General features: G+C 46.0%; 1 protein-coding gene across 1 annotated transcript; it reads left to right on the forward strand.

Moving 5' to 3' along the window:
- Nucleotides 1-423: 423 nt before the first annotated feature.
- On the forward strand, nucleotides 424-16,922 carry HIKESHI (heat shock protein nuclear import factor hikeshi). The gene is made up of 5 exons (XM_088479781.1): nucleotides 424-602; nucleotides 8,631-8,868; nucleotides 11,228-11,379; nucleotides 15,429-15,547; nucleotides 15,777-16,922. Exons 1-5 carry the CDS (start codon nucleotides 573-575, stop codon nucleotides 15,829-15,831), a joined length of 594 nt encoding a protein of 197 aa, XP_088335907.1. The 5' UTR covers nucleotides 424-572; the 3' UTR covers nucleotides 15,832-16,922.
- The last annotated feature ends 5,545 nt before the right edge of the window (nucleotides 16,923-22,467 follow it).

Raw genomic sequence — 22,467 nt, forward strand, 5'->3', positions numbered from 1 at the left:
CAGATCGCAATGGCTAGTTCGCGCATATGCACTGCGATGCATACGCAGTATGCAACAATCGGCCGATTGCATGCGAATTAGGAACTGCGTTCCTTGTTGAATCAGGCCCTCAGTCTTATGTATGTCCTGCTGTGGAAAACTATCCATGTACACCATGCGATGAGTAGTCTCACACACCGACTGGTTGACATTTACCCGGCAGTGAGTCGAGTTTCTCATTTATTTACTATCTGTACGTTTCAACATATGAGATCTATAACAAATCCTCATTCACATTTGACATTAAAAAAAAAAAACATTGCCCATTTCCAAGATGGCGGAACGTGTTTAGCCCATGTGACCCCGCGCTGAGTACCTGCGGTGTAGCTTGGAAGAGCCCTGCAGATGTAGCCTGCCGAAGAGCGTCGCCAGTCTCCAAGATGGCGGCATGAGGCTCGGCGGGGCGGGCCGCAGTGAGCGTATTGTTTTGGTGCCTTTGCACTGCCCTAATCATAGCAGGCTTTCTGGAAGTTTCTGGACGGGATCTGTGGGTGCAGGAGCTGGGATACAGCGATCCCCGGGAGGGAGGAGACATGTTCGGCTGCCTGGTGGCCGGGAGACTGGTGAGTGACGGTTGCACCCTGTCATCAATACGTTTATGTTTTGTATGTTACATTTGCATCCTATCAGCTATTGCATCTTGGGCAATCCATTTGACAGGGCAGAATGGCAGGGTATGCTGCGATTTGTAGTTCCTCCAGTAGTTAGACACAGACATGTTGCTTAATCCTCTGTCCCCTGCAATATGAAATACACAAGAAAAGAGTGCAATGCTGATATGTGTAATTATTGCCCCCCTGGCACGCTATTTGGCTTTGTGTACCAGGGGTGGGCAATAAGCTGCCTTCCAGCTGTTGTTAAACTACAAATCCCAGCATACCTTGCAACAGTTTTAGCATGGGCAAATAGCAAACCTGTTGCAGTGCATGCTGGGATGTGTAGTTCTACAACATCTTTGGGGGGGGCGCTTATCCTACTGTCCCTAATTTGCAAAAGCAGTGTCTCTCCTGACTGACGTTAATTATCGGTAAACTGAGCATTCGTCTAAAGGCTCCCACACATGGTACGATGTAGGTAACGATCCAATCTTGTTAACGATTTCCCTTGAACTACTGAACACACCCGACGGTATTGTTCATACACACAGAACGATTGTACAACCGATCTTTAGGGGTGAGCGGGTTCGGTTTTACTCGGTTCTTATCGCCACTTTACCGCAAATTCGGATTTATTATATTGGCTATCCAAAGCACATGATAGGCGATAGCCAATAAAATGCCGTTTAAAGATCCGAGTAAAACCGAACCCGCTCACCCCTAATATAGATGGGTCGTTAACGATATATTGTGCCTACACATGGCACTTTTTTAAACTATTTTTTCATTCCAAACGGTCGAAAAACGGCAATATCGTTTAAAAAATCGTAATGTGTGTGGGGGCCTTAAGTCGCATTCAGCATGCGTCGAGGTACATTACCGTAGTCACTCGCAACGACTATTTACTTGCTGTGTGATTGACAGTCAGGGAGTATTTGGGGGAGGTAACAGGGAGTGACTGCAAAGAACGCAGGCGTGATGCAAATGTTTCAGGGGGTGGGGGCGGTGTCACCTCCCATACATAATAAAAATGGCTCTGCCATCTCACTTCCCGCTGCCATTCTGCACCACCATAGGGCTACTAAGAACACCGATAATTGAAGGATCTGGGCCGATGCCGTGTCTTTGTACGCAGATACCTGGATTTGCAAAGCCGCAGGTGGGCGTCTCAATACATTCCTCGGCCTCTGCGATATTTGCACACAGCAGATGCGTACACAGACGCAGCATATTGCGTGCTTGTAAATAGATGTGGATCTACGCCTGTATTCAGAGTCGCACCACCCTTTTGATTCGCTTGTCAAAGTAGCTGTCATCAGATCGCGTTGGCACCAGCCCTATCCTTAAATGTGACTGATCTCTGCATACGCTAAACTGACTAGCCCTCAGCTCCGCCTTCACAGCCCGCGGCATGCCCACAGAATGCAAACGCCCCGTTGCCGCTCAGTTACATCCACTCGGCTACAGAGCGGGGTCAGTGCGACAGATAAAGAGACCGCTATAGGGCTATTCCACAGGATTTAAAACCAAGATGAAAACATTTTTTTTAAATTGTGCGGGGAAAACATTCATACTAAAAAAAAGTGTGATCAAGCTTTTGAGACTTTTATTTTTGTCTCAAAAGCTTGGATCTAGACACAAATTGCATATTAAGGGGTCTATTCATCATTACATAATTAATAGTGATAATTAGGTTTTGAACTCGCTGCAAGTTCAAAAAACCGTTCTGAAGAATTCATCATGCGTCATTAAAGTATTACTTCCGAAAAAAGCTGCTCTTTCTGCGGAGTCAGCTTTTCGGAATTGTGATACTTTTCACTTTTATCTATGCTGTCTCCGCTCCCAGCCCGAAGCCTCTGCCGTGGATCCTCTCTCCCAGCCCGTAGCCTCTGCCCCGTGTCTCCCCTCTCCCTGCCCACAGTCTTTACCTCTATCCTCTCCCCCTGTGTCTACTGTCCCTGCACTCCCCTGCTCGCAACCTGTTCCCTGGTATCTCCTCTCCCTGCGTTCCTCTGCCCACTGGCTGTGAGCTGTCGGTGGTATTGAATATGGAGGCAGGGAAGGTAAGCTGCGTGTGCAGTGGAGGGGAGAAGGGAGGGAGCTGTAGAGGATAGACTCTGAAGGCAGTGAGGATAGAGCAGAGAAAGATCTGCTTACAGGGGCCTGTACACCATCTCTGGATGGCGTACATTTACACACTCAAGTTTTGAAAAAAAATGATTTTTCGGAGCTAGATGAATGGCATAATTTCTACGTTGCAATACTAAAGTATGGTGACTGTGGAAAATCGGGGGAGAATTGTAACTAGGAGATATCTGTGATATCTCCTGCGTTACATGAATGATAAATGAGTGTGACAATTTATATAAAAGTAGGTGAAAATGTTAATTTTAAATGAAGTGATGATGAATAGATCCCCTAGAGCAGTGATGGTCGACCAGTCAGAGTTAAAGAGCCCAAAAATATCTGTAGATATGTCATAGAGCCTAGATCATGCGCTCGGCGAATGCGCGCAAAAAAAGGTGTATGGCCTTGTGCCGCTAGGCCACACCCCTGGTATTATTTTTGTAGGAGCATGAAAAAGTGCATGCACATGGAGAGTAACTATATTAAAGGGAAAGAAAAAGCAGAACAATATTAAAAAACATTGAAAAAAACCAGATCCACATAATCTACACCGAAACAAGCTAGATCCACATAAAATACACTGCAAAAACCACATCCACAAAAAATACAATGATAAAAACAACAAAACATTTACATAATACAATTCAGCCCTACCATGTGTCACTCCAGCCCTTCCATGTGTCACTCCAGCAGCTCCCCCATGTGTCACTCCAGCAGCTCCCCCATGTGTCACTCCAGCAGCCCCCCTCATATGTCACAACAGCATACACTCATGTGCCACTCCAGCCTCTCCTCTCTCCCCGGGCCACTCCACCCCACATTCCCTCCCACTCCACAGGCCTCTCCAGCCCTCCACATGTTACATATAAAATTAAAAAAACAAATGAAAAACCCTCACGGCTCTTACCTTGCTGCGGACAGTCTGTGTCACGTAGGTAGGCTCTGGCGTCTGTGGCCGCGTCCTCCTCGTGGCTGCAGGTTCAGTCAGAAGTTGAGCTCCGCCTCCTGTTTGCAGCGTTACGTCACCACGTCACCCACACATGCATTCCGGAGCAGAGCAGACTGCTGCAACAAAAGACGAGCCTTATCTAAGCAGCTGCGCGCCAATCAGTCAGTCAGAGGAGGCAGTCAGTGTCAGGGGAGCCGCATCAGGACAATGGAACAGCCACAGGTTGGCCACTGCTGTCCTAGAGTGATGCGCTAATATTAAGAAATCCTGTATTTAAGGTACGATTCAGTTTTATATTTGAACCTATCTTTAACTTCACTTAAAAAGTCCATTGTGTATTTATTATCTATTTTCACTGTATTCTGAATGAAACTGCGCCATAAAAATATAGATAGTTGTACTCTGGATATATTGTGTATCAGAAAGCACTAAAGCTGTGTATTAGAAAACACTGAGACGATAGGCATTCATTCCGACATCGGAACAAATGCCCTTGTACGGGGATTGCCGGCCCGCACTTGAACGCGTTAATGAATGACAGAACGATACTGTTTCGTCCTTCGTTAACTTACCATAGGACGATAGCAATGTCGTCAGGTTTGATGTGCAGCACATCAAACCTAGCGACCGTGGGATCGTGCAATCGGCGGGACAAACAGCGATGTCGGGCCGATATGCCGCTTCGTAATCACATATTGCCTACATCCCTCCCACGGACGCTAGTGACAGTCGCCAGGTTTGATGTGCTGCCCATGAAACCTAGTGATATCGCTAGCGGCCAGTGCATTATTAATGAATGAGGTACCGGTGATCGTTACGTCGTTCATTAAAGCCGTCCAGTGTGGACGCACAGTCACTGTTGATGGGCATTTAGTTTCCGATGAATGCCCGTCGCTCCAGTGTGTACCTAGCTTAAGAATGAGCCATGTATGTGACATTGGGCCTGATTCAGCAAGGATCGCAATTGCAAAGCTGCACACAGGCTATAGATATATGATGTATGCACGCAGGCTATAGATATATGATGGATGCACGCAGGCTATAGATATATGATGGATGCACGCAGGCTATAGATATATGATGTATGCACGCAGGCTATAGTTATAGCCGTCAGCGGGTCCAGAAGAAGAGGACGCCAAAGAACTCGTTAGCTGGACACAATAAAGGCTGACACGAACATGCCCATAAATTACCTGAAGGAAGCGGTCAGAGAAAGAGAAGCGTGGCGTTCACTGATCTATAAAGTGTCCGAAAGTCAATGTTGACTAAACGGATAATCATCATCACATAAATAAACAGCACATGTGGAATATATGACTCACAGAACTGTGCAGAAGAAATGATGCATGTCCCATGTGCCGTCTATTTTCTGTCACATACATGATCAGGCAGTAATACCCCTTTCAGACTTCTCGATTCCCGGGAATTTGGCCTGCCTCAGCCAAATTCCCGGGTAGCCGTGTCTGTCTGGAAGCCCCCCTTCAATCGACCAGGGTTTTTCCCGGGACTTAAGTCCCGGGAAATTACCCTGCTTCTGTCTGAATGGTGCTACCCGGGAATTTACTACTCCCGGGCAGCACCAAGCAGCTTTGACATGGAGTTGGCAGCGCAGAGCGCTGCTGCTCACCACCCCCAGCGCCGGCCGGCTGTGTACAGAGAGCCCCAGCCGGACGGTGTGGACACCCACCAGCGGATCTCTGCCACAGTGGGCCGCCTGCCACGCCGGTCGCTGTGTCAGCGACACAGGACCCCAGCCGGACGCCGGGGACACCCGCGCTGGAGACCGCCGACTGGTCCTAGCCATAGTGGGCCATCCGCACTCCCGCTGGACTGCCAGGGAATTAAAAGAAATTTTAAAAAAACTATAAAAATTTTTTTGAAAAAAAATCTGCATTATGATTGACCGGCTTCCGGCAGCTGAATTATATCATCATCATCAGCCAGAGAGGAGATAGGCTAGGAGGAGCAGACGGCAGAGAAGGGCAGGTAAGTAGAAAAACCCTGCTCTTGTCTGAAAGGGGTCTACCTGGGAATTTCCCGGGTAGACGCTGTAGTGTGAAAGGGGGGTCTTGACCAAATACCCGGGAATTTGCACAGGAGAAATTCCCGGGTCTGAGCAGGAAATTTCCCAGGTTGTATATCTGAAAGGGGTATTAGTGATCAGATGTTACACACATCACACACTCTCTGCTGGTACCTATGGAAGTAACCTTCTATTGTACCTAACCTAATAAAGTACAGCTTGGTCTCCGTTTCTACATATATGTCCTAGATATACTTTACATACACACATAATGTAAGGTTGTTTGTCACAGACATTACTGTGGAATGTCCCATTACAGACTTACATTTAACTCTGACTTGTGTGTTCTTCCTCTTTCTCTACACCTTTATATGTATTATACCAGTATGCTGTTACCTGCCAATGTATGTAACCCCACCTTTATATGTATTATACCAGTATGCTGTTACCTGCCAATGTATGTAACCCCACCTTTATATGTATTATACCAGTATGCTGTTACCTGCCAATGTATGTAACCCCACCTTTATATGTATTATACCAGTATATGCTGTTACCTGCCAATGTATGTAACCCCACCTTTATATGTATTATACCAGTATGCTGTTACCTGCCAATGTATGTAACCCCACCTTTATATGTATTATACCAGTATGCTGTTACCTGCCAATGTATGTAACCCCACCTTTATATGTATTATACCAGTATGCTGTTACCTGCCAATGTATGTAACCCTACCTTTATATGTATTATACCAGTATGCTGTTACCTGCCAATGTATGTAACCCCACCTTTATATGTATTATACCAGTATGCTGTTACCTGCCAATGTATGTAACCCCACCTTTATATGTATTATACCAGTATGCTGTTACCTGCCAATGTATGTAACCTCACCTTTATATGTATTATACCAGTATGCTGTTACCTGCCACTGTATGTAACCCCACCTTTATATGTATTATACCACTATGCTGTTACCTGCCAATGTATGTAACCCCACCTTTATATGTATTATACCACTATGCTGTTACCTGCCAATGTATGTAACCCCACCTTTATATGTATTATACCACTATGCTGTTACCTGCCAATGTATGTAACCCCACCTTTATATGTATTATACCAGTATGCTGCTACCTGCCAATGTATGTAACCCTACCTTTATATGTATTATACCAGTATGCTGTTACCTGCCAATGTATGTAACCCCACCTTTATATGTATTATACCAGTATGCTGTTACCTGCCAATGTATGTAACCCCACCTTTATATGTATTATACCAGTATGCTGTTACCTGCCAATGTATGTAACCCCACCTTTATATGTATTATACCAGTATGCTGTTACCTGCCAATGTATGTAACCCCACCTTTATATGTATTATACCAGTATGCTGCTACCTGCCAATGTATGTAACCTCACCTTTATATGTATTATACCAGTATGCTGTTACCTGCCAATGTATGTAACCCCACCTTTATATGTATTATACCAGTACCACCTTTAGTCCTTCCCGTGTAACTGTACCCCCATTTCTTCCTGCTTAACCGTGCCCCCTGTTCTTTCCCATGCAACTGTGCCCCCTCTTTTCCTTTTTTGTAACTACACCCTCATCCCTTCCCGTGTCACGCCTCCCCCGCCCCTTCCAGTGTCACGCCTCCCCCACCCCTTCCCGTGTCATGCCTCCCCCGCCCCTTTCCGTGTAACTGCACCCCTGTTCCTTCCCGTGTAACTGCACCCCTCTGTCCTTCCTGGGTGATTTATACCTCAGGTGTCTTCCCGTGTCACGCCTCTCCTGTCCCTTCCCGTGTCACGCCTCCCCCACCCCTTCCCGTGTCACGCCTCCACCGCCCCTTTCCGTGTAACTGCACCCCTGTTCCTTCCCGTGTAACTGCACCCCTCGGTCCTTCCTGGGTGATTTATACCTCAGGTGTATTCCCGTGTCACGCCTCTCCTGTCCCTTCCCGTGTCACGCCTCCCCCACCCCTTCCCGTGTCACGCCTCCACCGCCCCTTTCCGTGTAACTGCACCCCTGTTCCTTCCCGTGTAACTGCACCCCTCGGTCCTTCCTGGGTGATTTACACCTCAGGTGTCTTCCCGTGTCACGCCTCCCCCACCCCTTCCCGCGTCACGCCTCCACCGCCCCTTTCCGTGTAACTGCACCCCATCCTTCCTTCACGTGTAACTGCACCCGTTCCTTTTTGTGTGACTGCACCCCTGTTCCTTCCCGTGTAACTGCACCCCTCGGTCCTTCCTGGGTGACTTACACCTCAGGTGTCTTCCCGTGTCACGCCTCCCCCGCCCCTTCCCCTGTCACGCCTCCCCCGCCCCTTCCCGTGTCACTCCTCCCCCGTCCCTTCCCCAGTCACGCCTCCCCCATTCCTTTCCATGTAACTGCACCCCCTTTCCTTTCTGTGTAACTCTACCTCTATGTATGTCAGCATGGCTTGCACAGGGCTGTAACTAGGGTGTGTGACAGGTGCCTCCACCTGGGAAGCAAAACAGAGGGGACGGCACTGCTCCTGTCCCAGAGGCACCTGAATTCGGCTTGTAGGAAGTGTTGAACAGCACCCTGGCGATCGCACAATGTATCCTAAGGACGCACCTGACGCTCAGCTTCCTGGCCCAGCCCCATTTGCTTCATCGTGGGCTTTCAGATGACACAATTGCTGGATATATTTTCCTGGGCCTTTATGTGCTTAATGCTGTATAAATAATGCCCCATCTGACCAGGAGAATGTAAGACAGTTACTGACAGTAAAGGGAGTAATCCCGCTATATGTAGCACTTATTCTGCAGTATGTTTTCTCCAGTGTACTGATTGCTGCAAAATACCTTCTTCTTCTTTTTAATTTTAAAATAATGTGAAATTTATATATTTTTTCCCTTAGGTGCAAACAGACGCCCAGCAGGTGGCGGAGGATAAGTTTGTGTTTAACCTGGCCGACTATGAGAGCATCAATCACGTGGTGGTGTTTATGCTGGGCACCATTCCCTTCCCAGAGAGAATGGGCGGCTCTGTCTACATCTCGTACCCCGACCACAGTGGCATGCCCGTCTGGCAGCTGCTCGGCTTCATTACAAATGAGAAACCAAGCGCCATATTCAAAATCTCCGGCTTGAAGTCCGGTAAGACGATGCCGTGCCATTGCCTAAGAGGCCAATAAGCAGCCGCTAATCAGGGGGAGTTGTCCATAGTCTGTGTGTGGCATCATGGTGATCGGGGCAGATCATGGTGCAGCAGGGGCAGTGGAGACGGATGTCTCCTGTTATGCGGGGATGTTGGGAGGAGGGCTTCTGGGAAATGTATCCTTGGTAACCACATTCGTTAATGCTTTGACCCCTCCCCTTCCCAGCAGACAGGCTGTTTTGCCTCAACTTATCACTATAAATGGGGATGTTTGCGTTTTGTCACTAGGGAGAAAGAACGCCTGTCGCATACAGCGGAAGCAGCCATTTTGTGACTGAACACATAAGGGGCTGATGTAGGATTGAAAGTAAAAGGGGCTCAAAAGTAAAGTGCACATAGCAATAGCGTATGCACACACACATATACGGGGCTGTATGCTGTACTAGGTGCACATGCCTTTGAATAGGCAGCACACACGCCTGGGTAAAAGGTGCTGTGTGACCTGTGTGGGGTCCTGAGGACAGAGTTTGAGAACCTCTGGTCTAGACCATTGTTTCTGAATAATGTGTCACCTTTTGGGGGCTCATCAATGTAGGAAAAAAATACTATTCTGCTCAGCATGTTAAGCTATATTGGGGCAGCTGCTCTGAAATAAGAATGAAAACGCAACAATAATATTCCCGTTGCTAAAGGGCTGACGTAGAGCGAGTAATAGGTCAGCTGTGTAGCGTATTTTGCGCAAATTCCCTCTGCATATTGCTCTGTAAATGGGAGCCTGAAAATGCGAGGGGGGTCAAACGCATTCTGAATGTGTCTACACTTACGACCAGTAGGTGGCAGTAGGGAGGTCAGGGCCATCTCACGTAGGCAAAGTTCAATGGGAGCGTGTAGGCCAAGCAGACCAGCACGCTGGTGTATAGTGGCCGGTTAGGAGGCGGATCTTTTGCACCCTGTACAGGGCAGATCGCTCGCGCACACTGATAATGACATGTAGTAAACCAGGCGTGTGTGTTGGACGTAGGGGTTGGTGTAGTGCGCTACTGGGGTGTTGGGATGTAGGTTAGGAGTGAGGTTGGTGTATGCTGCTGCTATAGACACCGGTGAGTTTCCTGTATTCACCAGAATAAATATGTTATACAGGGTAAAAGGTGTGTCTATTGTGTCAGCGCAGCATAAAGTAAATGAACTTGGTAAACAGTGGTATGCAGTAAATGAAATGTTTAATAAGTACACATGTAAGGATAAAAATTTTGACAATTGTAACAATAATTATGAAGGTTACTCTGTATGCAAAACTAGATAAAGTGTAATATGTTAAAAATTAAACCCAGTCTGCATAAACTAAAATAAAGTAGGGTATAGTAAATACAATGTAACAATCAATATACAGTGAATAAAATAATATTAATTGATAGAGCAAATGATGTTCCAGAATGCAGCTTTGATAATTGACTGGATATAATGAAAAGTTCAATGTCCAAAATGTTGGTCCAGAATAATAATGAATAAGAATTGGTGATTATGTCCCAATAAGTAACAAGCTGTCCTACAAGTGTGGCTTAGTAGTGTGGTGTGAAAGGGTGCTCGCTTTTCATTATATCCAGTCAATTATCAAAGCTACATTCTGGAACTTCATTTGCTCTATCAATTATTATTATTTTATTCACTGTATATTGATTGTTACATTGTATTTACTATACCCTACTTTATTTTAGTTTATGCAGACTGGGTTTAATTTTTAATCTATTAAATTTTATCTAGTTTTGCATACAGAGTAACCTTCATAATTATTGTTACAATTGTCATAATAGAGATGATAGAGTCGGTGGAGGAATGATAACTATAGCACCTTTAAAGATACCGTTATGTGAACGTCTGGTACTTACCTTGGGTAAGTGTCTTGGAGGGATCTCCTTTACTGTGAATTCACAGAGACCGTGAAACTTACCATTCCATTGTCTTCCATGTATTGTGTAAACGCTGAGGAAGAAATCGCTTATTGTGGACAGAAGATTTCCAATATATATTTCACCACATATCAGTAGATGCTTATAAGTGAAACATCGCTTCTTTGGTATTTCCATTTGTTTTATTAGTATTACATTTGGGCGTAGTGTAAGCTCAAGGAGAGGACGGAACTGCAGCTGTTTACGCGCAGGTTATACATTTTCATTTTATAAGCATCCACAAGTGGCGGTAATTATTTCACTTGTGATTCCATGAGGAGACCTGGATAACGTGACCTGCGTGGGGTCCCAAGGACAGAGTTTGAGAACCCGAGTCTAGACTCTAGAGGAATGTGTGTTTTTTGTTTTTTTAAGCTATCATAATGAAGTTTCATTTGGGTTTTACTTTCAGGTGAAGGGACCCAGCACCCGTTTGGAGCTATGAGTTTACCACAGCCACCCTCGGTGGCACAAATTGGTATCTCTGTGGAGCTGCTAGAGCAGCTGGCACAGCAAACCCCTGTAGCCAGCGCTGCTGTGTCGACTGTGGATTCCTTCACCCAGGTCAGTAGCAGGTATATTGTGTCTATTAATGATTACCATATTGCAGCAGGACTGCAGGTCACTTATACTGTACGAAAGGGGTGTAATAGTTAAACTACTTACATTACATGGCTAAAGGTCTATGGATACTGGTTATTAAAATGGAGTTGGTCCCGTGTTTGCGGCTATAACATCCTCCACTCTCCTGGGAAGGATTTCCACTAGATTTCAGCACAGGGCATCCATTCAGCCACAAGAATATTAGAGGGGTTGGCCACTGATGTTGGGAGATAGGGCCTGGCTCACTATCAGTGTTCCAGTTCACCCCAATGGTGTTTGATCAGTAGGGTTTAGGTCAAGGGTCTGTGCCGGCCAATCAAGTTCTTCCACACCAAACCATTTTCTGTTGGACCTTGCTTTGTGCACAGAGAAATAAGCATTGTGAAACAGGAAACGGCCTTCCCCCAAACTGTTGCCACAATTTTGGAAGCTCGAAGTTCCCAAACTCTGGCCCTGATTCAGAGCCGGACGCTCTGAGTCTGTGCGTTTTTTTTTTTTTTGTCCGGCCTTTTGGCCGCTCACATAGCTGTGGGTGACCACCCACAGCTATTGCGAACGACCAGGATGATGGTCGCGATGGTCAAGACCATCGGGCTTGCGACGAGACCCTTGTGGTAGGGTCTCGTGGCCGCAAGCCCCAGAGAGCTTCTGGCTCTAATAGAGCCAGAAGCTCTCTCACTGACATCACTGGTGATGTCAGTGGGGCCACCCACAAACGGCAGGCGTTCGCTTGGGAACGCCTCCGTTTGTGAAGCCACCCCCCCGCCACGCCTACAAAACGGGACGAACGACAGCCGCCCCTTTTATAGTGAGCCACGGAGCGAGAGATTTTCTCTCTCGCTCCGGGGCTTGCGACCGCTGCACGTGCGCAGAGCACACCATCAACCCGCAAGCATTATGCGTGCTCCTAATAATCCTGTCACAGAGCGAGTTAGTCAGACGAGCCTTCACATATAGTACTCAACATTTGGGTCAAAATAAAATGTAAACCAGAGCATGTTTTCCGTCTGTAATCGTGGAGGTAGCAGAGCATGCCTGCGTGTGTTTTTGGGGTTGCACTGTGCCATTTTAATCCTGGGTTAATATTGTACCTATCTTGCATGGAATATTGTGCATTTTTTCAGCATCTTATAGTGGCATGAAGAGAACACTATGGGCCCGATTCAGACCTGGACGCTAAGCCGCGGGCGCACGCTATGGGTGATTATCGCCTGTCTGCGCATGCGTGTACAGTGCACATGCGGTAACCAGTCATTTTGATTGGGAATCGTGCGCTCTTAACACAAAGACTGAGCGCTACTTTGAGTGACAGAATGTGCCGTTTGTACGTAGGTGGTAACAGGGAAGGTGTTTCTGAATGGGGGAGTGGTGCTGCGAACGCAGGGGTGTCTGGGCGTCAAAACAACGTTTTATGGGTGTATATAATTAGCATGGAAGAGTCATTGTACACGTCACCTGGTTGTATTTCAGCCTGCAGTGATCGCAGTGCTTGCGGTGCGGTAGGGTCTACCTCAAGCACTGCGTGCAGCTCCAATGGATCTCGATGGTTCCGATTGTCCATACACTTCCTGGAGATGACGTGTGTTAAGAAAAGAAAAGTGGACGTCTTTATAACGGCCGTCGCTCTCTAAAACATAGAGGGCGTCCTTACACCAGACAGTGCGATCGCAGAATTTTGCATAACCGCCCACTTTTGGCAGCGAGAGAGCGCAGCTTAGCGTCCGGGTCTGAATTGACCACTTTTTTCCTGACATAACAAACACATTAAAAAAAAACCTGAAAGTTGCTCACGTTATTGAGGTGCCAATAAATAAATGGGTAATTTAAGAGAGAAAAAAAAATCCACCCATGTAGTATTATATAATATTTGATTTCGTAAACCAATACGTCATTTTATTACCTGGAAACTGTCACTTAGTTTTCTATAAACCAATATGATATTATGAAGCTCTAAAAAAATGTTTTGTAGTGTGAATCTTCATTTATTCTGATAACCTCTCCAAATCCGGTTTTGCATAAAAACAAATTATTATACTGGTTTGCAGTGGCAAACACAGGATTTCTAGAGGGGGGTTTCCAAATGCCTGATTTTAGAGTGAGTGTGGCCAGTCCATGAAGAGGGCATAATTACCACTTATCCAGCTTTAATATGTTACATACAAAGTATATTGTGTGTGATAATTCCAGCATATAGAGGATCAGCGATCACAATAAGCCATTATATGCGGCAGTAGGGCCATCCTGCCTGAGCTGAATGTTTGTAGTTTAGATGTGGGCTCCATTCCAGAGTATTAGAGCAAGCCCGGGAGTCTGGGAGCAGCCGAGGAACCTAGCACTGCCCTGGACATATATGTACATATTGGGCTCTATAGCAGTGCATCCTTAACAGTGCATGTTTTCCAGATCTCCTAGTTGGTGCACACATTATTTATTACTGGCTGATACATGTTAAAAGATCCACAGGTGGTGCTAATTATTTTATTTGTGATAGTGAGAAGAACATACAGCACTAGTAACAATCTATTATATTACTATATCTATTGTGGTCATGGTGTGGGCTGGGGAGGGGGGATTTCCAGGCAGACGGAAGCCCCCCCTGCGTTTGCCTATGCTTTGTACAAGTTGAGATAGGATTTCTACCTGAAATTCTCTGGTGAAGCCATGGAAACACACTGTTGCTGTCATTTGACAGATATGTTGTTATTAATAACTGGCCTTACTTGGCAACATCTTTAACAATAGAAACAGTGCAGTCCATTTTCATGGTTACATATAATGTTAAGGAATGAGTTCATCACCACATACCTGTCATAAAAGTATCAGGCAGTGTTGTGTTTCCGAGCTTTCACCAGATGATCTTATGTGGGGTATTTACAAGTAAATTGTCGCACTTAGAAAATAATTTTTACTAAGCAAAATCCTTTTTGACTTGAGTCAAAAAAAAATTGTTATCAACCATGTTCTGGAGTTCAGCTTTTAGATAAAGGTGTTCTCTGCCTTTGGACGACCTGTTGGCTTCTATGTCTTTGTTTGCACCAAAATAAGAACGTTGATTTATCTTTCTAGTTGACTTTTGTTGTTTTAGCCATTTATGTTATCACAGTTATTTTCTTGTTTTACCCATGGATAGGACCCAGATCTTCCATCTTAGCATTTAGATGTTATATTATCCCATATGCGTTGTATCCAAAGGCAGCAAAAATATATTCTGCCCAAAGTTACAAATACATGACTGAAAAGCACTGCACGGAGGTAGAAATAAAAAATCAGCGTATAATGTAAAAGGTGCAGCATAGCGCGTAGTTGCCGATAACTTATCGTAACGGGGGCGGAAACGCAGGTGGAAAATTTCTTTAACATAAATTAGTCCATGAGATGCAACTAGAATGTGACGTTTAGGCCCTGATTCAGAGGTGGGCGCCAACGGAACTCCATGGCGATGTTGGCAGAGTTGAGCGCTTATTTGCCTCGGTGCATGTGCGGAAAGTCCTGAAAACCCCAACGGCACATGCGTCCACCTGAGTGCATGCAGAGACGCTGTGTTTCATACAGGATCGCTGGCATTAGAACTGACAGCGCAAGTTCAAGAGCGTTCCTGTGAGGTGGCTGGAAGTGCGCTAAAAAAGTCCACATCAGGCGCGTGTTATGGGAGTGTCGCAAGCGTCACGGTGAACGTGGTTGTGTTCTCAGTTTCAGAGCCACAGAGGTGAGAAGGAGACACTGAGTCCGCCATAGGCGGGTGCAAGGATTGATGGTGCACAGATTGTGGATTGTCAGGAACCACCAGCGGAGTTGCACCCTCCACGGGCATTGAGAGTCTCAGGGCTTGCACGCTCCGGCACCCGCTAGTACACAAGGCGAATGCTGAAACTGGCATCTGCATATTACCGCTGCTGCAACTCTGCAAAAAGTCACATTCGCGCCTGCAATAGCGCTCACCACTGTGTCTGGCCCTTTAGTTTAATTTTGTTTTGGTTTTTTTTATGTAATAATTTGTACTTTTCTTCCAGTTCACTCAGAAAATGTTGGACAACTTTTACAACTTTGCTACATCATTTGCCGTGTCGCAGGCTCAGATGACCCCTAACCCCTCCGAAGTCTTTATACCCGCAAATGTTGTTCTCAAATGGTAAGGAGGGGTGACATTCTATAAGGGGTCACTCTGTGTGCAGTCCGAGGGAAGGAATGGGGGCATCCCTGCCATCTGATTCGCATCCCAACATAAAACTCGTTCAAAGTCATGTGACTAAAGTGGGCTGGGCCTGTTTTTCCCCGGTGCGTACAAACAACCGATGCATCATGTCGCTTATAACGTACTCGCAGAATAAACATTAATTTGGTCTCTTTGCTGCCTTCAGGTACGAGAACTTTCAGCGGCGCCTGGCGCAGAACCCGTTCTTCTGGAAGACGTAGACGGGGAGATTCCACCGAGGGCTTCATAGTGTGGAAACTACATTGGGCGCCTTTCTAACACTTTCTTTGCTGGCCAGTTCCTCAGTTCCCTCCCGGTTTCTCCAGCAAAGCGTGTTTGGGAACGCAGGCACGGTTACATCTGCACTTGCTGCAGGTATCGGTGGATGAGGATATCGGTTGTGGGGATGGGACGTCTACAAAAGCTTCGCTCTGTCAGGCCCCGAAGTGTTACGATGACCCCTCTTTGGATGTATACGTCTTTTTCAATAAGTATCTTACTAAACCTGTTTTAAGGTTACTACGTTATTGAGTTACACTTTTTAATTTGCCATGAAAGTCTTCTCTTCTGAACCTCAACATTTTGTAATGACTTCCAGAAGATTGGGCCAACTATTCATTTATTAATTTACGATGGGTCCTATCTGACCAAATACACTCATCGTTTACTACAGCGAAGTACTACAAGGACGGCAGGTGGTTAAACCAGAAATAAAAAGAAAAAAACATTTTTTCAGAACTGCAGTAGTAACGACGGATTAGTTAAGGTACTTAATGAAATAAATAAAGGTGTTCTTCTTTTTTTTTTTTTTTAAATGGCCAGGGCTATTTTTTATTACTATTATTCTGATAAAATTCGGTTAAGAGCTTCTAAATCCATTTGCTGTGAAATTGGAATTAGGAACAATATTTAATACAAATTGCTTTTGGTGTTGTACTTATACAGACACAAATGTTTGTACATTAATTCCCAATGTTCTTCCTGTTTGCGTGTTTAATTTATTTGCTGACAGATTTCAAAAAGTTCAGTGACGCTAATATGGCCGAATGTACGTAAAATACAGCTGTACTCTTGTTATTTCCATCAGTGTGCGGCCAAATGTACTAAACAATTTTTTAAACTTTGGACTATGCTGTTTTTCAGATTTTTTTTTTTTTTGTATTGCTGCCTGAAAGTATTATTACAGCAGCTGCAGATGAGTTTTGCAATTGGAGCGTTTTTCTTAACATAACATTTCATGAAATTACATTTATTTCTGTTCCTGGGCTTTACTACTATTTTATGCATTAAATAAACTGTGCCATAAAGTGAGCGTGTAATCTGAAAGGGTTTTTTTTGTTGTTGTTGTATGTAAGTATTGTTGTTACAGAGAATGATGCGTAGAACAGGGAACAAGCCCGAATGTCATCGTATTAGGCTTTATTACAGTGGTCGGGGAACAGGGGTAAATTATCCCACAGGGGTTAAAAATGAAATTCCTGGGGTTAATGGATGGACAGCCGGGCATGCATATACAGTCAGGTCCATAAATATTGGGACATTGACAGAATTTTCATATTTTGGCCTCTATTCACCACCACAATGACTTTGAAATGAAACAAACAAGATGTGCTTTAACTGCAGACTTTCAGATTTAATTTGAGGGTAATTACATCCAAATCAGGTGAATGGTGTAGGAATTACAACGGTTTCTATATGTGCCTCCCACTTTTTAAGAGGCCAAAAGTAATGGGACAAACTAAACAATCCTAAATCTAACTTTCACTTTTTAATACATTGTTGCAAATCCTTTGCAGGCAATTACAGCCTGAAGTCTGGAACGCATAGACATCACCCCCGCTGGCTTTCATCCCTTTTGATGCTCTGCCAGGTCTCTACTGCAAATGTCTTCAGTTCCTGCTTGTGCTTGGGGCATTTTCCCTTCAGTTTTGTCTTCATCAAGTGAAATGCATGCTCAATCGGATTCAGGTCAGGGGATTGACTTGGCCATTGCATAACATTCCACTTTTTAGCCTTAAAAAACTGTGGTTGCTTTTGCAGTATGCTTCGGATCATTGTCCATCTGCACTGTGAAGCGCCGTCCAATGAGTTCTGAAGCATTTGACTGAATATGAGCATATAATATTGCCCGAAACACTTCAGAATTCATTCTGCTGCTTTTGTCAGCAGTCACATCATCAATAAATACAAGGGAACCAGTTCCATTGGCAGCCATACATGCCCACGCCATGACACTACCACCACCATGCTTCACTGATGAGGTGGTATGTTTTGAATCTCTTCTCTTCCCATCACTCTGGTACAAGTTGATCTTTGTCTCATCTGTCCATAGGATGTTGTTCCAGAACTGTAATGGCTTTTTTAGATGTTGTTCGACAAACTCTAATCTGGTCTTCCTGTTTTTGTGGCTCACCAATGGTTTGCATCTTGTGGTGAACCCTCTATATTAACTCTTGTGAAGTCTTCTCTTGATTGTTGACTTTGACACATATACACCTACCTCCTGGAGAGTGTTCTTGATTTGGCCAACTGTTGTGAAGGGGTTTTTCTTCACCAGGGAAATAATTCTTTTGTCATCCACCACAGTTGTTTTCTGTGGTCTTCCGGGTCTTTTGGTGTTGCTGAGCTCTCCGGTGTGTTCTTTCTTTTTAAGAATGCTCTAAACAGTTGATTTGGCCACACCTAATGTTTTTGCTATCTCTCTGATGGGTTTGTTTTGATTTTTCAGCCTAATGATGGCTTGCTTCACTGATAGTGACAGCTCTTTGGATCTCATATTGAGAGTTGACAGCAACTGATTCCAAATGCAAATGTCACACCTAGAATCAACTCCAGACCTTTTACCTGCTTAATTGATAATGAAATAACGAGGGAATAGCCCACACCTGTCCATGAAATAGCTTTTGAGTTGATAGTCCCATTACTTTTGGCCCCTTACAAAGTGGGAGGCACATATTGAAACCATTGTAATTCCTACACCGTTCACCCGATTTGGATGTAATTACCCTCAAATTAAATCTGAAAGTCTGCAGTTAAAGCACATCTTGTTTGTTTCATTTCAAAACCATTGTGGTGGTGAATAGAGGCCAAAATAGGAAAATTCTGTCAATGTCCCAATATTTATGGACCTGACTGTATATAATATAGAATGATTCATATGCATGCCTGGCTGTGCCGCAGGAAGGCTCTAAGCCGGACGCCCACTGAGATGTTATTACCAGCAGGCGCCCGGCTCCTTCCCTGCAGCGTCGCGTTAGCCGGAGCCTGGAGTTCTCTTCTGAACTCCAGCTTCCAGCTCTCTCCATGCGCACTATGGGAGAGACGTCATGACGTCTCTCCCATAGTTCCGAGGAGCAGCCGGGCGGACAGGACGGCGGCGGCTGCAGGAGTGGGGATTAAGGTAAGTGTTTTTTTTTTGTACAAGCGGCACTACAGAGGCATTATATGGGGGCACTACTACAGGGGATTTAAATGGGGGCACTACTACAGGGCCACTATATTGGGGCACTACTACAGGGGCATTATATATGGGGGCACTACTACAGGGCCACTATATTGGGGCACTACTACAGGGGCATTATATGGGAGCACTACTACAGGGCCACTATATGGGGGCACTACTACAGGGCCACAACTATGGGGGCACTACTACAGGGGCATTATATGGGGGCACTACTACAGGGGGCGTTATATGGGGGCACTACTACAGGGGGCGTTATATGGGGGCTCTACTACAGGGGGCGTTATATGGGGGCACTACTACAGGGCTATTATATGGGGGCACTACTACAGGAGCATTATATAGGGGCATTATGATGGGCATAACTATGGGGGCACTACTACAGGGGCATAACTATGGGGGCACTACTACAGGGGCATATATGGGGGCACTACAGGAGGATTATATGGGGGCACTACTTTCCTTTCAAATCAAGGGGGTAACGTCGGCGTATCTAAATATATTTTGGGGTAAAAGGTAAAAAAGTTCCCTGACCCCTGCTTTATAAGATGAATGATTGTTTATTCCGAAAGTCGTCTGAGTCGCCTCCGTACGTGTCACATTGCCAGGGTGGTTCTAAATGACCGTCCTAGCAGATGTAACTCTGATGATGGTACTATGATGGCATGTTGCGGGGAGCCTGCCCTGTGCCCACCTAAAGCTGCGCGTCTGCTCTATCTGACCAATAGGTGAGAAGGATACAGACTGAAGCCCGGTAGGGTGAGTGATTCTGTACTGAAAGGAAAAGTGAAATGTGCCAGATAACAGCTGGTTGTATAAACCGTCATCATACACTGTAAGACTTACATTGCTGGGCCCCATCACAGACAGACATGACTGGGACGGATTTCATGCTGTACAATAGAAAATGAGGTTGGCCAAAGACCTCTATCGGCACTTGTGTGATCAGCCGACCATTACATAGAAGCATAGTGAGTGCAAGCAGTATCCGTACCCGTCTGATCTCCATGGATCGTTGCAATTCAAATCTCCTCAAGCTGGTCCTATATGTGCACGGATCGATTGCTCACAAATATAACTGAATTGCAATATTCCAATGTGCATCACATCAGTGGTCTCTTGTTTTAGGTACAGGGCCAGATTATCCACATGGCAACCCAGCTTAGGGCTCTGTGGGCCTAAGGGGCCTGGCAGCCACCCGAATGTCAAAACTTTTTTTTCTTTAGAAAAAGACATCAGTGGGCCTGGACTGAAGAGGAGGGAGAAGCTTGCTTAGAGAGCACTTCTGGGCTACTCACAGTTTAGTAGGGTCAGAGCTTCCTGCACAGCACTATCTGTACTCTCAGCCAATCACAGGGGTCGCAGAACTCTGCACATTCTCATCTGATTCCTCCTTAGCAGCATGAGAACTGACAGAGCTGTACCGGAAGCCTGACATATGCAATAGGGATGACCATCGATGGTCTCCACCAGTGGTGTCTCATCGGTGGTTTACATTGATGGCAGGAAATCATTGATGGTTTGCACCATCAACGGCCATCAGTGCAGAGGCTCTTACTGACTAGGAGGCCGTACTTCGTGGACCAATAAGGGAAGGCGCAGGCATAAGGGCCGCCGGCCAAGGAAAATAAAACATTGCTGCACTCGCTCTTTGTGAAGAACCATTAGTTCTCCGCCACTGATAGCAAACCTCCCATGGTTCCTCACCATCTATGGTCGATGGCTGTACCCATGCACACTGCAGCAGTGAGCTAGATGCATGCAGCACACAGATGAGCTATGGGCAGCGGTAGATACATGCAGCACACAGATGAGCTATGGGCAGCGGTGAGCTAGATACGTGCAGCACACAGATGAGCTATGGGCAGCGGTGAGCTAGATATGTTTAGCACACAGATGAGCTATGGGCAGCGGTGAGCTAGATACGTGCAGCACACAGATGAGCTATGGGCAGCGGTGAGCTAGATACATGCAGCACACAGATGAGCTAAGGGCAGCGATGAGCTAGATACGTGCAGCACACAGATGAGCTAAGGGCAGCGATGAGCTAGATACGTGCAGCACACAGATTAGCTATGGGCAGCGGTGAGCTAGATAGGTGCAGCACACAGATGAGCTATGGGCAGCGGTGAGCTAGATACATGTAGCACACAGATGAGCTAAGGGCAGCGATGAGCTAGATACGTGCAGCAGACAGATGAGCTATGTACAGCGGTGAGCTAGATACGTGCAGCAGACAGATGAGCTATGTACAGCGGTGAGCTAGATACGTGTAGCACACAGATGAGCTATGTACAGCGGTGAGCTAGATACATGCAGCACACAGATGAGCTATGTACAGCGGTGAGCTAGATACATGCAGCACACATATGCGTTAAGGGCAGCGATGAGCTAGATACGTGCAGCAGACAGATGAGCTATGTACAGCGGTGAGCTAGATACGTGTAGCACACAGATGAGCTATGTACAGCGGTGAGCTAGATACATGCAGCACACAGATGAGCTATGTACAGCGGTGAGCTAGAAACGTGTAGCACACAGATGAGCTATGGGCAGCGGTGAGCTAGATACATGCAGCACACAGATGAGCTAAGGGCAGCGATGAGCTAGATACATGCAGCACACAGATAAGCTAAGGGCAGCGATGAGCTAGATATGTTCAGCACACATGAGCTATGGGCAGCGGTGAGTTAGATACGTGCAGCACACAGATGAGCTATGGGCAGCGGTGAGCTAGATACGTTTAGCACACAGATGAGCTATGGGCAGCGGTGAGCTAGATACGTGCAGCACACAGATGAGCTATGGGCAGCGGTGAGCTAGATAGGTGCAGCACACAGATGAGCTATGGGCAGCGGTGAGCTAGATACATGCAGCACACAGATGAGCTAAGGGCAGCGATGAGCTAGATACGTGCAGCAGACAGATGAGCTATGTACAGCGGTGAGCTAGATACGTGTAGCACACAAATGAGCTATGTACAGCGGTGAGCTAGATACATGCAGCACACAGATGAGCTATGGGCAGCGGTGAGCTAGATACGTGCAGCATACAGATGAGCTATGTACAGCAGTGAGCTAGATACGTGTAGCACACAGATGAGCTATGTACAGCGGTGAGCTAGATACATGCAGCACACAGATGAGCTATGTACAGCGGTGAGCTAGATACATGCAGCACACAGATGAGCTATGTACAACGGTGAGCTAGATACATGCAGCACACAGATGAGCTATGGGCAGCGGTGAGCTAGATACATGCAGCACACAGATGAGCTATGTACAGCGATGAGCTAGATACGTGCAGCAGACAGATGAGCTATGTACAGCGGTGAGCTAGATACGTGTAGCACACAGATGAGCTATGTACAGCGGTGAGCTAGATACATGCAGCACAC

Source organism: Taudactylus pleione, unplaced genomic scaffold (genome assembly GCF_031769625.1).
Source record: "Taudactylus pleione unplaced genomic scaffold, aTauple2 ptg000245l, whole genome shotgun sequence".
Classification (NCBI taxonomy): domain Eukaryota; kingdom Metazoa; phylum Chordata; class Amphibia; order Anura; family Myobatrachidae; genus Taudactylus; species Taudactylus pleione.